The sequence below is a fragment of the Capra hircus genome, chromosome 14, assembly GCF_001704415.2.
Source record: "Capra hircus breed San Clemente chromosome 14, ASM170441v1, whole genome shotgun sequence".
Taxonomy (NCBI): Eukaryota; Metazoa; Chordata; class Mammalia; order Artiodactyla; family Bovidae; genus Capra; species Capra hircus.
This window is the reverse complement of record NC_030821.1, coordinates 4,386,302-4,399,951: the sequence shown is the minus strand read 5'-3', so window position 1 is coordinate 4,399,951 and position 13,650 is coordinate 4,386,302. Positions and strand designations below refer to the sequence as shown.

Sequence of the window (13,650 nt, the reverse complement as noted above, 5' to 3'; positions counted from 1 at the left end):
GTTTTGCGAATCTGCACAGTTGGTTATTGAATATAAATGGAGACCTAGTTTATGACTGTAGTGCTGCCACGAATCAACTATGTGACCTTGGAGAAAGCAAAATGTCTCTAAATCTAAGGAAATGAATTAATAACAAAAGTTGAGTTTCCAGTATGCGTGAGACTTAATGATAGTGCCTGAGGATACAATAAGCGGAGCGGAGCATCTTTCCTGCCTTCTGGGAGGAAGGAAAGCAAGCAGAAATAAACCAAATATTGTTCACTGCAGAGAGAAATCTAGCAATATAAGCGAGGAGCAGTACCGTAAAGGAACAGTAACAGGTGCGGAGAGGGAAACAGAAGAACCTCATTCAGTCTGAGAGAGGAGTCCACGCTGAGACCTGAAGAACGGAGTCCTTAACTAGACAGTGGAGAGACGCAGAGCAGAAAAAGCGCGCAGAGGAAGGTCCCCAGACAGGAAGGAACACGGAGATCTCCTGGGGCTGGGAGAGGACCCGGGCGGCTGAGCAGAGAAGGAGACCCTTACGAGGGATTGCGTAGTTTCTTCCTACGTAAAATGTTCTGTTTTTCTAGCTTTGCATTTTTATGCCTTGGGATATTTGTTTGTTTGTTTGAATAGAACTTCAAACAATATTTACTTTGTTTTTGTATGTGTGTGTACGGTCCAAAGACCTAACACAGATAATTCTTGTTTCGCATACCTCTTCTGCCAGAATTTCATTTGCTAGTCCTAAGTTAAATAACACCAATCCCCCCAACAGCAAAAGTCAAATTTCAGTTTTACCACGTATATTAACTGTGAGTAATTTCATAAAGTCCAAGCTTTGCTGCTGGCTTTTCAGTCCATGAATCTCTACCTGATTAACAGATGTTCCTGACGATCAGTGACCAATCGCATCACTTCTTTCAAAGTCTGTCTGTGATTTGTCATTGTGTAGTTGTTAGGTCACGCACAGATCTCTTTGCTTCCTGGTGATGAACCCACGTGGAGTTTTGTAAGAATGGACAATCAAAAGAGGGAATGGGTACAGCGAAGAACCGAGGAGTGAAACGGGGAGTAAAATTAAAATTAGAGGAGAAATAGCTGATTGTAGGGATGCGGACACTCTTCCACTCAAGAGACTCTAGAGATGGAAGCAGAGGAATTTAGGTAAATAAAGCATACTGACATAAAGGAGGAAAGTGGTTGTGATGTGCTGAAAAGGGAGGAAGATGTCCCAGAAGAAGTGAAATTGGCAAAGAAAAGGAATCATCGGGAGGAAACCTTAGAGGTAGTTCACAACATTGATGAAATGTCGAAGCTGATCCACTACAGTTGTATAACAATTCACTGAGGGGTAAAAGAGGTGCTTGCCTCATATCCTAATAGAAGAAGAAGGCTAGTACCATTCAAATTACTTTTGATAAGTCGTTTTTACAAGAAAAAAAGCACACTAACTCTTAGTATTTTTACATTAAAATGTTCCAATTTTAAATTAGTATACTAAATAACTGTTTCACTGTATTTTCCTTTAGGTATGCATGAGGAATTTCTATATATGTATACATGTATAATAAATACATTTATAACATAGAGTTTTTAATGTTTTGACAAAAATTTTTTAAATGTCATGGAAAATCCTATTTCCCCTATTGATTATTAACATCACTCTGCATGGTTTCTTTTGTGGTCCCACACTACCTTGCAGAGCAAGACTTGTCTGTAATTTTTACTGAATTTGTGTGTTGGAAGTAGATATATTTTAGAAGGTTGGACTCATTGTCTGAATTTATAAATCTCTCAGTCTTGAAAAATTCCAAGTCAAGAATGCCAATTTCAAGATTTGGAAAATAATATTGGTTAATAAATCTTCAGAACATCATCCAAATATCAGAAACCAAATTTTAGGGTTAAGCACCACCAAAGTCTAAAAGTCCAAGATCTTCTATACTGCAGTAGGTGCAATCGCAAGATGAAAATCTGTCCACCTTATATTTTATTGAGACTTACTTTTTTACTGTAAAATATCATTTAAATGTATTAATCAATAATATCTGTGAATGAAAGGTACAGAAGAGTTAAAAGATAATTTAAATCAAATGGAAACAAGGATGAGAAATTTACATACCGATTGTAGAAGTCATCTCTGTAGTAATCATAGTCAAAGACATAACCACTGAGGAGGGAAACAAGAAATTAGTTGTTGACATCACAGTAATTTTGGTATTAATCTATAATGTAAGGGTAATAAATTTATATTACTTTTGCAAGTAAATACATTTTTTCCAAAATTACATTACAAAATTTCCAAAAATTACATTATTTTCCAATGTAATTATGTAGCCAAAGGACTTTACAAGATAGTATCCGGTTGGATATACCGCCATGTCAAACTCTTATTATATGTTTCATAATGTAAACACTGATAATGGATTGAGTTGGTTTGGAATGAAGATGAGAACAGGTAGCAAAATTAATTTTTTTAAATACTTGTAATACTTGTAGAACCATTTGTCCCCAGACAAGATATAATATAGCTATTCCTTCTTCCTAAGGTATGTATAATGAGGCTAAATCAACAATAAACAAATGGTATATAAATAATATAAATGGAAAAGGTTAGTGTAAGAAAAATAAATACAAAAGTGGTTTCCTCAGAAATTCAGCATTTTCTTGTTATTCTAAAAACTTGCTCTTCAGTACTTGATGTAGAGAAAAATGAACAAAAAAGAAACTTTGAGTCTTACCAACAATAGCAATGTTGTAGGGCACTTAAAGAAGAGTTAATAAGTACATTTCAAGGATAAGATTATTACTAAGCTTCTTAAATGAATGTATAATAAAAATTTCCCCCTCCACTTATATAATTTTTAGAGTTTACAAAACACTTTATATGCATTATTACTTTTTATTAATGATTTCAAGCTCTCAAAACAGCTGTATTGGTTATTATAACTGGAGAAAATTAAAGTGCAAGGGACCTCAGCGGCTAGCTCAAATTTTATGTCTAGTAAGTGACAAGACTGAGACTGGAGGAAAAGACTTCTGAATCCATATCTGGAGCTGTTTTTCATCACCATGCAACCCTCTGCAGCCTGGAAGAAATTTAATCTTATGCTAAATGGAATATTGGTATTACAGGGGAGTAATTTTCAATATTCATTTATTTCACTGCTATAAAATATGCATAACTAAATTTACATTTCTAATCACTTTAAGTCAATTTTAAATGTCAAAATTCATTGGCAATGTTGAGCAATTAACCATTTCCAAAAATTTTTTATCATCTAAAACAGAAACTCTGTGCTCATTAGGCAATATTTCTTCATTCCCTCACTCCCTTGCCCCTTCACCAAGCCTCGGTGACCGCTCTTCTACTTACTGTGGCTGTGAATTTGTCTACTCTAGGTACCACTCCAGTGTTCTCGCCTGGAACATCCCAGGGATGGGAGAGCCTGGTGGGCTGCCATCTATGGGGTCGCACAGAGTCGGACACAACTGAGGTGACTTAGCAGCACGTACCATATATAAGTGGAAACATACATTGTTGGTCCTTTCTTGCTTGGCTTATTTTACCTGGTGTAATTCTTCAAGCCTTATCTATGTTCTAGCACATATCATAATTTCAATCCCTTTTTATGCCTGAATAATTCTCCACTCATGTGCGTGTGAATTTTTGTTTATCTGTTCATTTGTTGATAGAATCTGAATTGTTTCCATCTCCTGGCTGTTGTGAATAATCCTACTATGAACTTTGGTGAGCAAAATTTTGGGGGGCCTCCTGCTTTCACCCCTTTTGAGTATACATCTAAAAGTAGAATTGCTGAGTCATGTGGTAACTTTGTATCTAACCACCATACAACAGGCAAGTAATTTTATATTCCCCAAATATCAATTTAATGGTCCTTGGTAACTTTTCTTTTGTTAAGAAAATCGAAAGGACATATTGAGGAGGGCTTGTCATTCATGGTTTTCAGGGTAGATTACATATTTGTCCTCCCACTCATTAGGTACAGGGCAGGGCTACTGACCCAGCACAATGGGCTTATCAGATAGGGGTGGTTCCTGTCCAACACAGCCTGACTGAACACACTGAGTTTGAACCGACGTTCTGGGATGTAAAGTGGAGACCTGCTTCACGTGAATGTCCAGGTGGAAGACTGAGCATTGTCTGAGCAAAGCAACACTGCTGCTCATCCGCCTCTGCAAGCCAAAGACGACAAGGAGAGCACCGCCAAAGCAGTAAGAACAAAAGCACCCACTTTGTCCCACAGTTGCGGATTGCTGAAGTTATAAGGATTTGTGCTTCAGTTGATATTACCGGTGTTAGACTCAACTATGGCATCGAGTCAAGGGATTTTAAAGATAACCTATTGGCTATCGTCCAATTCAAGGGATAAATTTCACCTCACAACTTTCCTGATATAGCAGTGCATATAATTTTGATTGTGAAGAGATATGATGGCACCTTAGCCAAACTGTTGGAAACTCTCGAGTCTGAAGCTGTGCTACTTTCATGCACATTTGTCATGAGTAATCACTGCCATCTCTTAGGTTTGATTGTTTTCAAGACCATGTTGGTAGATCTGCACAACCTACTGACCTTACAACTGAAAGTCTGTGTCTTCTGACTGACACCTCACCGCGTCCTTCACCTCCAGTCCCAGCTAGCCACCATTTTACTGTTTCTATGAGTTTGGCCTTTTCAGATTCCACATATAGGTGACACCACGTAGGATTTGCCTTTTTCTGACTTATTTCACTTAGCATAATGCTCTCAAGGTCTGCCATGTTTTCATAAATGATGAGATCTCCTTCTTTGTCATGCTGAATGATATTTCATTATATATACACACCACATCTTCTTTATCCATTCAGTTGATGACAGACAGCTTAGGAAGTGATAGTTATGTGTTGTGATGGACCTGTTAACTAACTCTATGATGGTAATAATTTCACAGTATGTGTGGCAAATTAATATCTTGTATACCTTAAACTAGCACAATGTTCCATGTCAATTGTACCTCAACAAAGCTGGGGGAAAGAATACTTCGGTTGAATACAAATACATGTGTAATAGCATTCATGTTTCGATAACACAAAAGAGTTTCCTACCAGTCAAAGCGAAGGAAAAAGAAAAGATAAAGCAGTATATCATTTTAAGAGTTTTGTTGAGGCATAGTTTATGAAGAATGGTACCTGAGGAGGGAAACATTCTAGTTATGGAAACAATATTCTCAGTGCCTTTCCATACATAAGCTGATTTAGCCTTAACAGTAACCTATAAAATGTAGAAGGTTCTTCCAATTTTATAGGACCTTGAAGCCTAGAGATATTAAATACCCTAAATAACACAGATAAGTATTCTAGTATTCTAGCATAGTCATTCATATACTCATTTACCAAAATGTGATTAAGGACCTATGGTCAGTAACTATATTAGGCACTTACATGTAGAAGTGAAATAGTTACTTTTTTGCTCACAAACCTCACAGAGTAGTGGTGATTATATACAGAGTACATCATGAGAAACGCTGGGCTGGAGGAAGCACAAGCTGGAATCAAGATTGCCAGGAGAAATATCAATAACCTCAGATACGCAGATGACACCACCCTTATGGCAGAAAGTGAAGAAGAACTAAAGAGCCTCTTGATGAAAGTGAAAGAGGAGAGTGAAAAAGTTGGCTTAAAGTTCAACATTCAGAAGACTAAGATCATGGCATCTGGTCCCATCACGTCATGGCAAACAGATGGGGAAACAGTGGAAACAGTGGCAGACTTTATTTTGGGGGGCTCCAAAATCACTGCAGATGGTGACTGCAGCCATGAAATTAAATGATGCTTGCTCCTTGGAAGGAAAGTTACCTAGACAGCATATTAAAAAGCAGAGACATTACTTCGGCAACAAAGGTTCATCTAGTCAAGGCTATGGTTTTTCCTGTGGTCATGTATGGATGTGAGAGTTGGACTGTCAAGAAAGCTGAGCACAGAAGAATTGATGCTTTTGAACTGTGGTGTTGGAGAAGACTCTTGAGAGTCCCTTGGACTGCAAGGAGATCCAACCAGTCCATCCTAAAGGAGATCAGTCCTGGGTGTTCATTGGAAGGACTGATGCTAAAGCTGAAACTCCAATACTTGGGCCACCTGATGCGAAGAGCTGACTCATTTGAAAAGATCTTGATGCTGGGATAGATTGAGGGCAGGAGGAGAAGGAGACGACAGAGGATGAGATGGTTGGATGGCATCACTGACTCAATGGACATGGATTTGGGTGAACTCTGGGAGTTGGTGATGGACAGGGAGGCCTGGTGTGCTGCGGTTCATGGGATCACAGAGTCGGACATGACTGAGTGACTGACCTGACCTGAACTGAAGTGGTGATTAAGATGGTTCTTGATATCTTGTCCATCTTGACGAAAGTATCAGCAGAGTTCTTCCTGAACACAGGCCTCTGACCTCTCTTTTATTAGACTATTTACTTTAGAACTCTCTGTAAATTATAGTTGTAAATTCTCTGCCACTCACATGTGTAAATCTTCCGCCAGTCTCATGTCTTGGCTTTCTTAAGGACGTGGGAACTATCTTTGAAATTAAATAATACCAGTCATGCTAATGATAATAATTATATAACATTGAGAAGTTATTTACTTGAATAGATAAAGTTGATATTAACTTAAGTATCATACATGGTGATAGACATTTTAGATGCTTTTAATAGCTATTGTTTGATGGAACAATAGTTTTCACACGGTGAAAATTCTCAATATTTTCTGATGTGACTGAATAGAGAGAATATGTAGCTAAATTGTTTCATCTTTTATTCTGAAACTTTTAAAAAATATTATAATATTAGAATAGAGTAAGATGAAAATATGACATGTTACTAATGTGGATGAGAGTGATGATTCTACTCATAATTCTAATACCTTTAAGAAATACCTCAATAATTTACCAGCCTTCAGGAAATTGAAGATTGCATGAGAGAAAAATGTTCATTTTTATTTTTCTCATTTGATGCTTAAATTATCTTGTCCAATCTGCTTATTTTTTGTTCAGTTCTGACTGGTGAGGCAGATTTGCAAGGACAAGTTATAGCTAAGCACCCTAAATTGTTTGATCTCCAAGCTGCACTTTCTGCCATCATAAACTCAATTTCACCTGTCAAGCTAAAAATGAAATAAAATGCACAAACAGTTCTGTGTAATCTTGACAAGGCTGCTGTTGCCTGAATGGTGTGGACTTTTTGCAAAATTGCCATGGCTGTAGTTGGTTCAGGGCTTAAGCTGTAAAATCAAGCTGGGTTTCCAAGGAAGAGGAAAAGTTTCAAAGAGATGAAATGAGATTAGCACAGAGCAAGTCTGATCTGTGCCTGCCAAGTGCTTTCCTCAGTATTCCTCCTGCTTTCAATTCTTTTTTGTCTTTTTGTTTTCTCTCACAGATTCTCCTTCATAAAAATCTCTTTTTTTATTTTTGTGTAAACCTCTATTTGAAATTAACTGTCAAAAAGTGACATTTCCAGGAGTCATATCCAGCACTGTAATATCTTATGTATCCTAGAATTGTGGTGCCAGGAAAAGCTTATCTTTTACATTAGAAAGGATCCTCTTTCCCTGATGCAAGCCAAGAGGGATGCTGTTATGCTCATGAGTTAATCTATTTTGGCTTTGTTTTTGTAAATTAATTAATTTATTTTAATTGGAGGCAAATTACTTTACAATACTGCAGTGGTTTTTGCTGTACATTCACACAAATCAGCCACGGGTGTACATGTGTTCCCCATCCTGAACCCCCTCCCACCTCCCTCCATCCCATCCCTCAGGGTCATCCCAGTGCACCAGCCCTGAGCACCCTGTCTCATGCATCGAACCTGGACTGGCGATCTGTTTCACATGTTTTGGCTTCTAGAAGAGGAACTTTTGCAAGTTTCATTGTGGTGGTTTTGTGTGACAATCTGGTTCTTAGGCCATTGAAATAAAAATGTGAATAAAAGCGATGTTTAGGGCACTTTCCAGGAGGAAGTTAATTCCAGTGATTGAAAATGTTTTTGTCATTTGGGAGTATGGTCAGTGACAAAGAGCAAGTACTTGACTTTCTTGAAAAGTGAAACAATAGCTTTGAATTTAACACAGTTTATATTTGAAATTTACAATATTGTACACATTTACAACATTTATTCTACTTTTCAATGTATCTTTACTCTATTTGCTCAGATCCCTTAGAAATTTAATGGGAAATAGGAATTGGCAAAATTATTGATCAGAGTTGCACACTCACACTCTTTCTTTCATTATTGGAGATTAATGAGCTCTAGTAAGTTTCCTGGAATTTCACTGAAACTGTTTCATTTATAGAAGAAGAAATCACAATTCACTGGGTTTTGCAATACATGTGGTCCATTTTATATACCCCTTTTGAATTCATAAAACCAGTTTCATATGAGTAGACTAATACACAGAAGTGCTTTTTATTTTTTATCATAGAATGTCATCAAAATATAATCTTAAGAATATTAATAAATTTCTTAGAACAAGGAGGAAGCATTTTAATTGTTTATTAGCAGACATCCTACAAATAATGATTGAAGCCTTCTCAATTACTATATCTGGATCCATAAATTAAATCAAATTACTGAAATTTGTTTTAAATATAATATTGGGAATGGTGAATAATGATAGCATATCAGCAAAGCATGGCTTCTAACTTCAAGGAATATCAAAGTTTAAGGGACAGGCAAATACACAGATGATCATAATTCAAAGTCAAATTTGACAAATGTTAAAATAAAAATTAAAACTACTCTGAGGGCTTATAGGCAGAAGAAATAGGATGTGGCTGGGACAAGGACTCAGACAAGGTTTCATAAGAGAGGTGATGTTTTAATGAGTCCTTGAGAAAGGATATAGGTATTTGACAAGTGAATGTTAAGAGGTAGTCCTTCCAGATGGCAAGATTTAGTGGTAGAAAATGCGGAACAAGTATGGACACAGCAGTTTATGGATTTATTCCCTCTTTATCACAGCTGCTCTTCAGATACCTGCAGAAGCTGTGAATGCAAAAGTTATAATACTGGACAGCTGAATCTCCAGAGTAAATTTCCCTAGGGTTGAGGTTCCCAGTAAATCAAAAGTCTCCTCAGAGCTACCTACAGGATTCTACTTCTAACTTACAAAATCTGATGTGGGTTTCTGACTGTCTTAGTATATACAGTTGAACAGACTCATAAATTTTGCTAAGATAATATGTGGACAAAAATCTATTTTCATTAAGGAGTACAAATAAATGTGTATATTTACTTTGGAGTGTGTGTGTGTGTGTGTGTGTGTGTGTGTGTGTGTGTGTGGTAGATACACATAAACACATAGATTCAAAATGTAAAAACAATGGAATAAGCTATTAAGTCTACACTGCCTTGGCAAAACACTCAGATTGACTACCAAGGATTTTGGAATGGGGAAGGAGGCTGGCAGGGACCCAAGCATTATGGCACATTCATAGAACTTCTGGCTAACTGTGAATCAAGACCTGAAGCTTAGAAAGGTGAAGTGACTAGGCAGTTCAAAGATTAAAACAATCCACTCAGCTCATTTAAGAGTTCTGGTCTCTTAGTTGTGAGTCAAACTTACGGTCTCACACATTTAAAGGAGGATTACTTATTGAAGGATTGTGTGAAGAGTAAATTCTAGGAACAAGAAAGAGGAGGGGAAAAAAGAAAAATACCTTTCTCTCTCTTGCTGGGTTAACAGAGGAATTCTGATTTTGGAAGTGGCATCTTAAATGGCGTATGATTCTTACCCTTCTCTATACTGTGTTCCCATAGGAAGGATGTTCACAGATGTAGTTCCAAAATTGTGTTTACACAATTCTTTTTTTTTTTTTTTTTACAGACTGTAAAAAATAAACAAAAGAGAACAGCAACAAACCCTCCAATGACTCCCCACGGTCTCCAGGGAATGGTCAGACTCATCCTTTCAGCGCTTTCCACATGCAGCTCCTTCTTTTGATATTCTTTTAACAATTCCTTTAATTCCTCTTTCATTCACTCAGACTTTCCCAGGACCTACTCTCTGGGTGGAAGAACGTAGCTCCTTGCTCTCACACACAGGTATTCCTGTATCTCTCCACAATCTTCTGCATTAGCCCAACTGGCATCTAAACAGAAATTTCCTGTAATGGGACTCTGCTCAAGCTCTCTATTTGTCAACACACGTGTCTTCTTTTTGTTGAATATGTATCCATACTTAGGGCCGAACTCAAACCCTATCTCTTCCCCAATTAAAAAGTTTGTAGACTTAGGCTAAATTCCACTTACTGTGCTATTCTTTGATTACAATTTTTTGTATTTACATCTGACTCATGCTTGTTAGTTCTCTTCTTTCCTTGCCATAGAGCTAATCTAATATATAGATTTGTCTTAGACTTGCACAAACCAGTCTCTCTATTCCATTTATCATTCCTGTCTTCCTTCTTTGGACTTAATCTAACTTGTCTGATTTTCTTGACACTGAAGCTCTCAGAGTAAAATATTCCAGGATGACCCTTGTCAAAATCCTGTAGCACATTATGCATCTTTTTGTCTTTAGGTGAATTTATTTACAAATGTGTGGACTATATTCTTACAGCTTCTTATGCATGGTTCAGTCTGAACATATTATATTGTAATTAACAATACATGACTCTATCTCACAAGATTGTGAGCTTTGAAAACACAAGGCACATTTTTTTCCTTTTTAATTGGAGGAAAATTGGTTTATAATGTTGTTTTGGTTTCTGCTGTACAACAGTGTGAATCAGTCATCAGTTCAGTTCAGTTCAGTCGCTCAGTCATGTCCGACTCTTTGCGACCCCATGAATTGCAGCACACTAGGCCTCCCTGTCCATCACCAACTCCTGGAGTTCATTCAGACTCATGTCCATTGGGTCAGTGATGCCATCCAGCCATCTCATCCTCAGTCGTCCCCTTCTCCCCCTGCCCCCAATCCCTCCCAGCATCAGAGTCTTTTCCAATGAGTCAACTCTTCGCATGAGGTGGCCAAAGTACTGGAGCTTCAGCTTTAGCATCATTCCTTCCAAAGAAATCCCAGGGTTGATCTCCTTCAGAATGGACTGGTTGGATCTCCTTGCAGTCCAAGGGACTCTCAAGAGTCTTCTCCAACACCACAGTTCAAACGCATCAATCCTTCGGTGCTCAGCCTTCTTCACAGTCCATCTCTCACATCCATACATGACCACAGGAAAAACCATAGCCTTGACTAGATGGACCTTAGTCAGCAAAGTAAGGTCTCTGCTTTTGAATATGCTATCTAGGTTGGTCATAACTTTTCTTCCAAGGAGTAAGCGTCTTTTAATTTCATGGCTGCAGTCACCATCTGCAGTGATTTTGGAGCCCCAAAAAATAAAGTCTGCCACTGTTTCCACTGTTTCCTCATCTATTTCCCATGAAGTGATGCGACCGGATCCCATGATCTTCATTTTCTGAATGTTGAGCTTTAAGCCAACTTTTTTACTCTCCTCTTTCACTTTCATCAGTCATAACTACATATATATCCTCTCCCTCTTGACACAGGGTGTTTGTAGCACCCAGTAGATATTTTTTTTTCCAACTGAATATTAGATTTATGTGGAACATTTCACTACAATATTTATTTTTATTGTTCTTTTTAAGGAAATAAAATGTCTGTATTAGAATGTTAAAGGCCTGAAGATTAATATTCGAACATACAGATCATTACAAGTTAAGTTGGACCATGTCGGGTTAGAACTTTTTTGCCAATAAGAATCCATTTTTTGCCTCTTAGCTCTGATCTACCTCCTGTTTGTTCTTGCTTTGTGATAATGGAGCTGAATCTTGTAGACACTTTTCCTTTGAAAGCTGGCACCACCGCTGAGCGACTGAGCATACGTGCAAACGTTAGCGTTTGTCTGTAGAGTTTTTATGGAGGAAAACGGAAAGGCATTGACTAGTAAGGGGCTTCTTTTTCCAAATTCCCGTGTGTTTTCTTCCTTGCTTTTCAGGCACAGCTGTTCACACCACACAGGACACCCACTGCAGCTCACTGGCACCCCAGAAAGAGGGTGCCTACCCATTATCCACAGTCCATTAATACTTCAACAAATCTCTCTGACATGCAGAGGGCTGAGGACACCTCTCTCCAAATAAGATGTGCATCTTAGCCTAGGAGAAAGAAGGTCTTCTAGGATGTTCCTTCCTTAGATACTCTCCTTCAGCCACAGAGATATTAATCATTCCCTACGTTTTCTCCCCTCATGTTGCTTTCCAATCTCTTTCATCCTTACGTAGTTAACCATATTTTGCTAGTTAATAATCATTCATACTGGGGGAAAGAGAAGTACTGAAATTGAAACAGTCATTAAAAACCTTGCAATAAATGAAAGTCCAGCAGCAGACAACTTCACAAATTCTGTCAAACATTTAGAGAAGAGTTAACATCTATCCTTCTGAAAGTCTTCCAAAAAATTGTTGAGGAAGTCTCCTAAGTTCATTTTACGAGGCCAGCATCATGCTGATAACAAAATCAAACAAAGATACTGCAAAAAAAAAAAAAAAAGGGATATTATAGGCCAATATCACTAATGAACATAACACAAAAATTCTCAACAAAACATGAGAAAACCTAATCTAACAACACATTACAAGGATCATACACCATGATCAAGTGGGATTTATACTAGCGATGCAGTGTCCTTCAATATCTGCAAATCACTCAGCATGGTATACCACATCAACAAACTAAAGAATAAAAACCATATGATCATCTCAATAAACGCAGAAAAAATATTTGACAAATTTCAACAAAAGCTTCTGAAATTGGGCATAAAGGAAACTTATCTCAACATAATAAAGATCATCTATGATTCCCTGATGGCTCGGATGGTAAAGAGTCTGCCTGCAATGTGGGAGACACAGGTTTGATCCCTGGGTTGGAAAGATTCCCTGGAGAAGGAAATGGCAACCCACTTCAGTATTCTTGCCTGGAAAATCCCATGGATGGAGGAACATGGCAGGCTACAGCCCATGGGGTTGCAAAGAGTCAGACATGACTGAGTGATTTCACTTTCTTTTTTTTTATGAGAAACTTACAGCTAACGTCATTCTCAGTGGTGAAAAGTTGAAAGCATTTTCTCTAAGATCAGAAATAAAACAAGGATGCCCATTTTTATTCAACATAGTTTTTGAAGTCCTAGCTGCAGCAATCAGAGAAGTAACAGAAATAAAAGGAATCAAAATTGGAAACCAAAGTAAAACTGTCACTCTTTGCAGAAGACATGACACTATACATAGAAGGTCATGAAAATGGTACCAGAAAACTACTAGAGCTCATTAGTGAATTTAGGAAAGTTGCAGGATACAAAGTTAATACACAGAAATCTCCACATTTCTATACACTAATAAGGAAAAAGCAGAAAGAGAAATTAAGGAAACAATCTCATTTACCATTGCATCAAGAAATAATTAAATACCTAGGAATAAACCTACCTAATGAGGCAAATGGAATAGACTGGTTCTAAATAGGAAAAGGAGTACGTCCAGGCTGTATATTGTCACCCTGATTATTTAACTTCTATGCAGAGTATGTCATGAGAAACACTGGGCTGGAAGAAGCACAAGCTGGAATCAAGATTGCCGGGAGAAATATCAATAACCTCAGATAT

The 13,650-nt window shown here is 37.6% G+C and overlaps 1 protein-coding gene across 4 annotated transcripts in view; it reads right to left on the bottom strand.

Annotated features, from left to right (window-relative positions):
- RALYL (RALY RNA binding protein-like) overlaps positions 1 to 13,650 on the bottom strand; it is an 817,853-nt gene that overhangs the window by 98,315 nt on the left and 705,888 nt on the right. For all 4 annotated transcript variants that reach the window (XM_013969344.2, XM_005689272.2, XM_018058166.1 and 1 more), the window contains exon 5: positions 2,108 to 2,155. In XM_013969344.2, the coding sequence (XP_013824798.1) occupies positions 2,108 to 2,155 (48 nt within the window). The remainder of the gene's footprint in view (positions 1 to 2,107; positions 2,156 to 13,650) is intronic.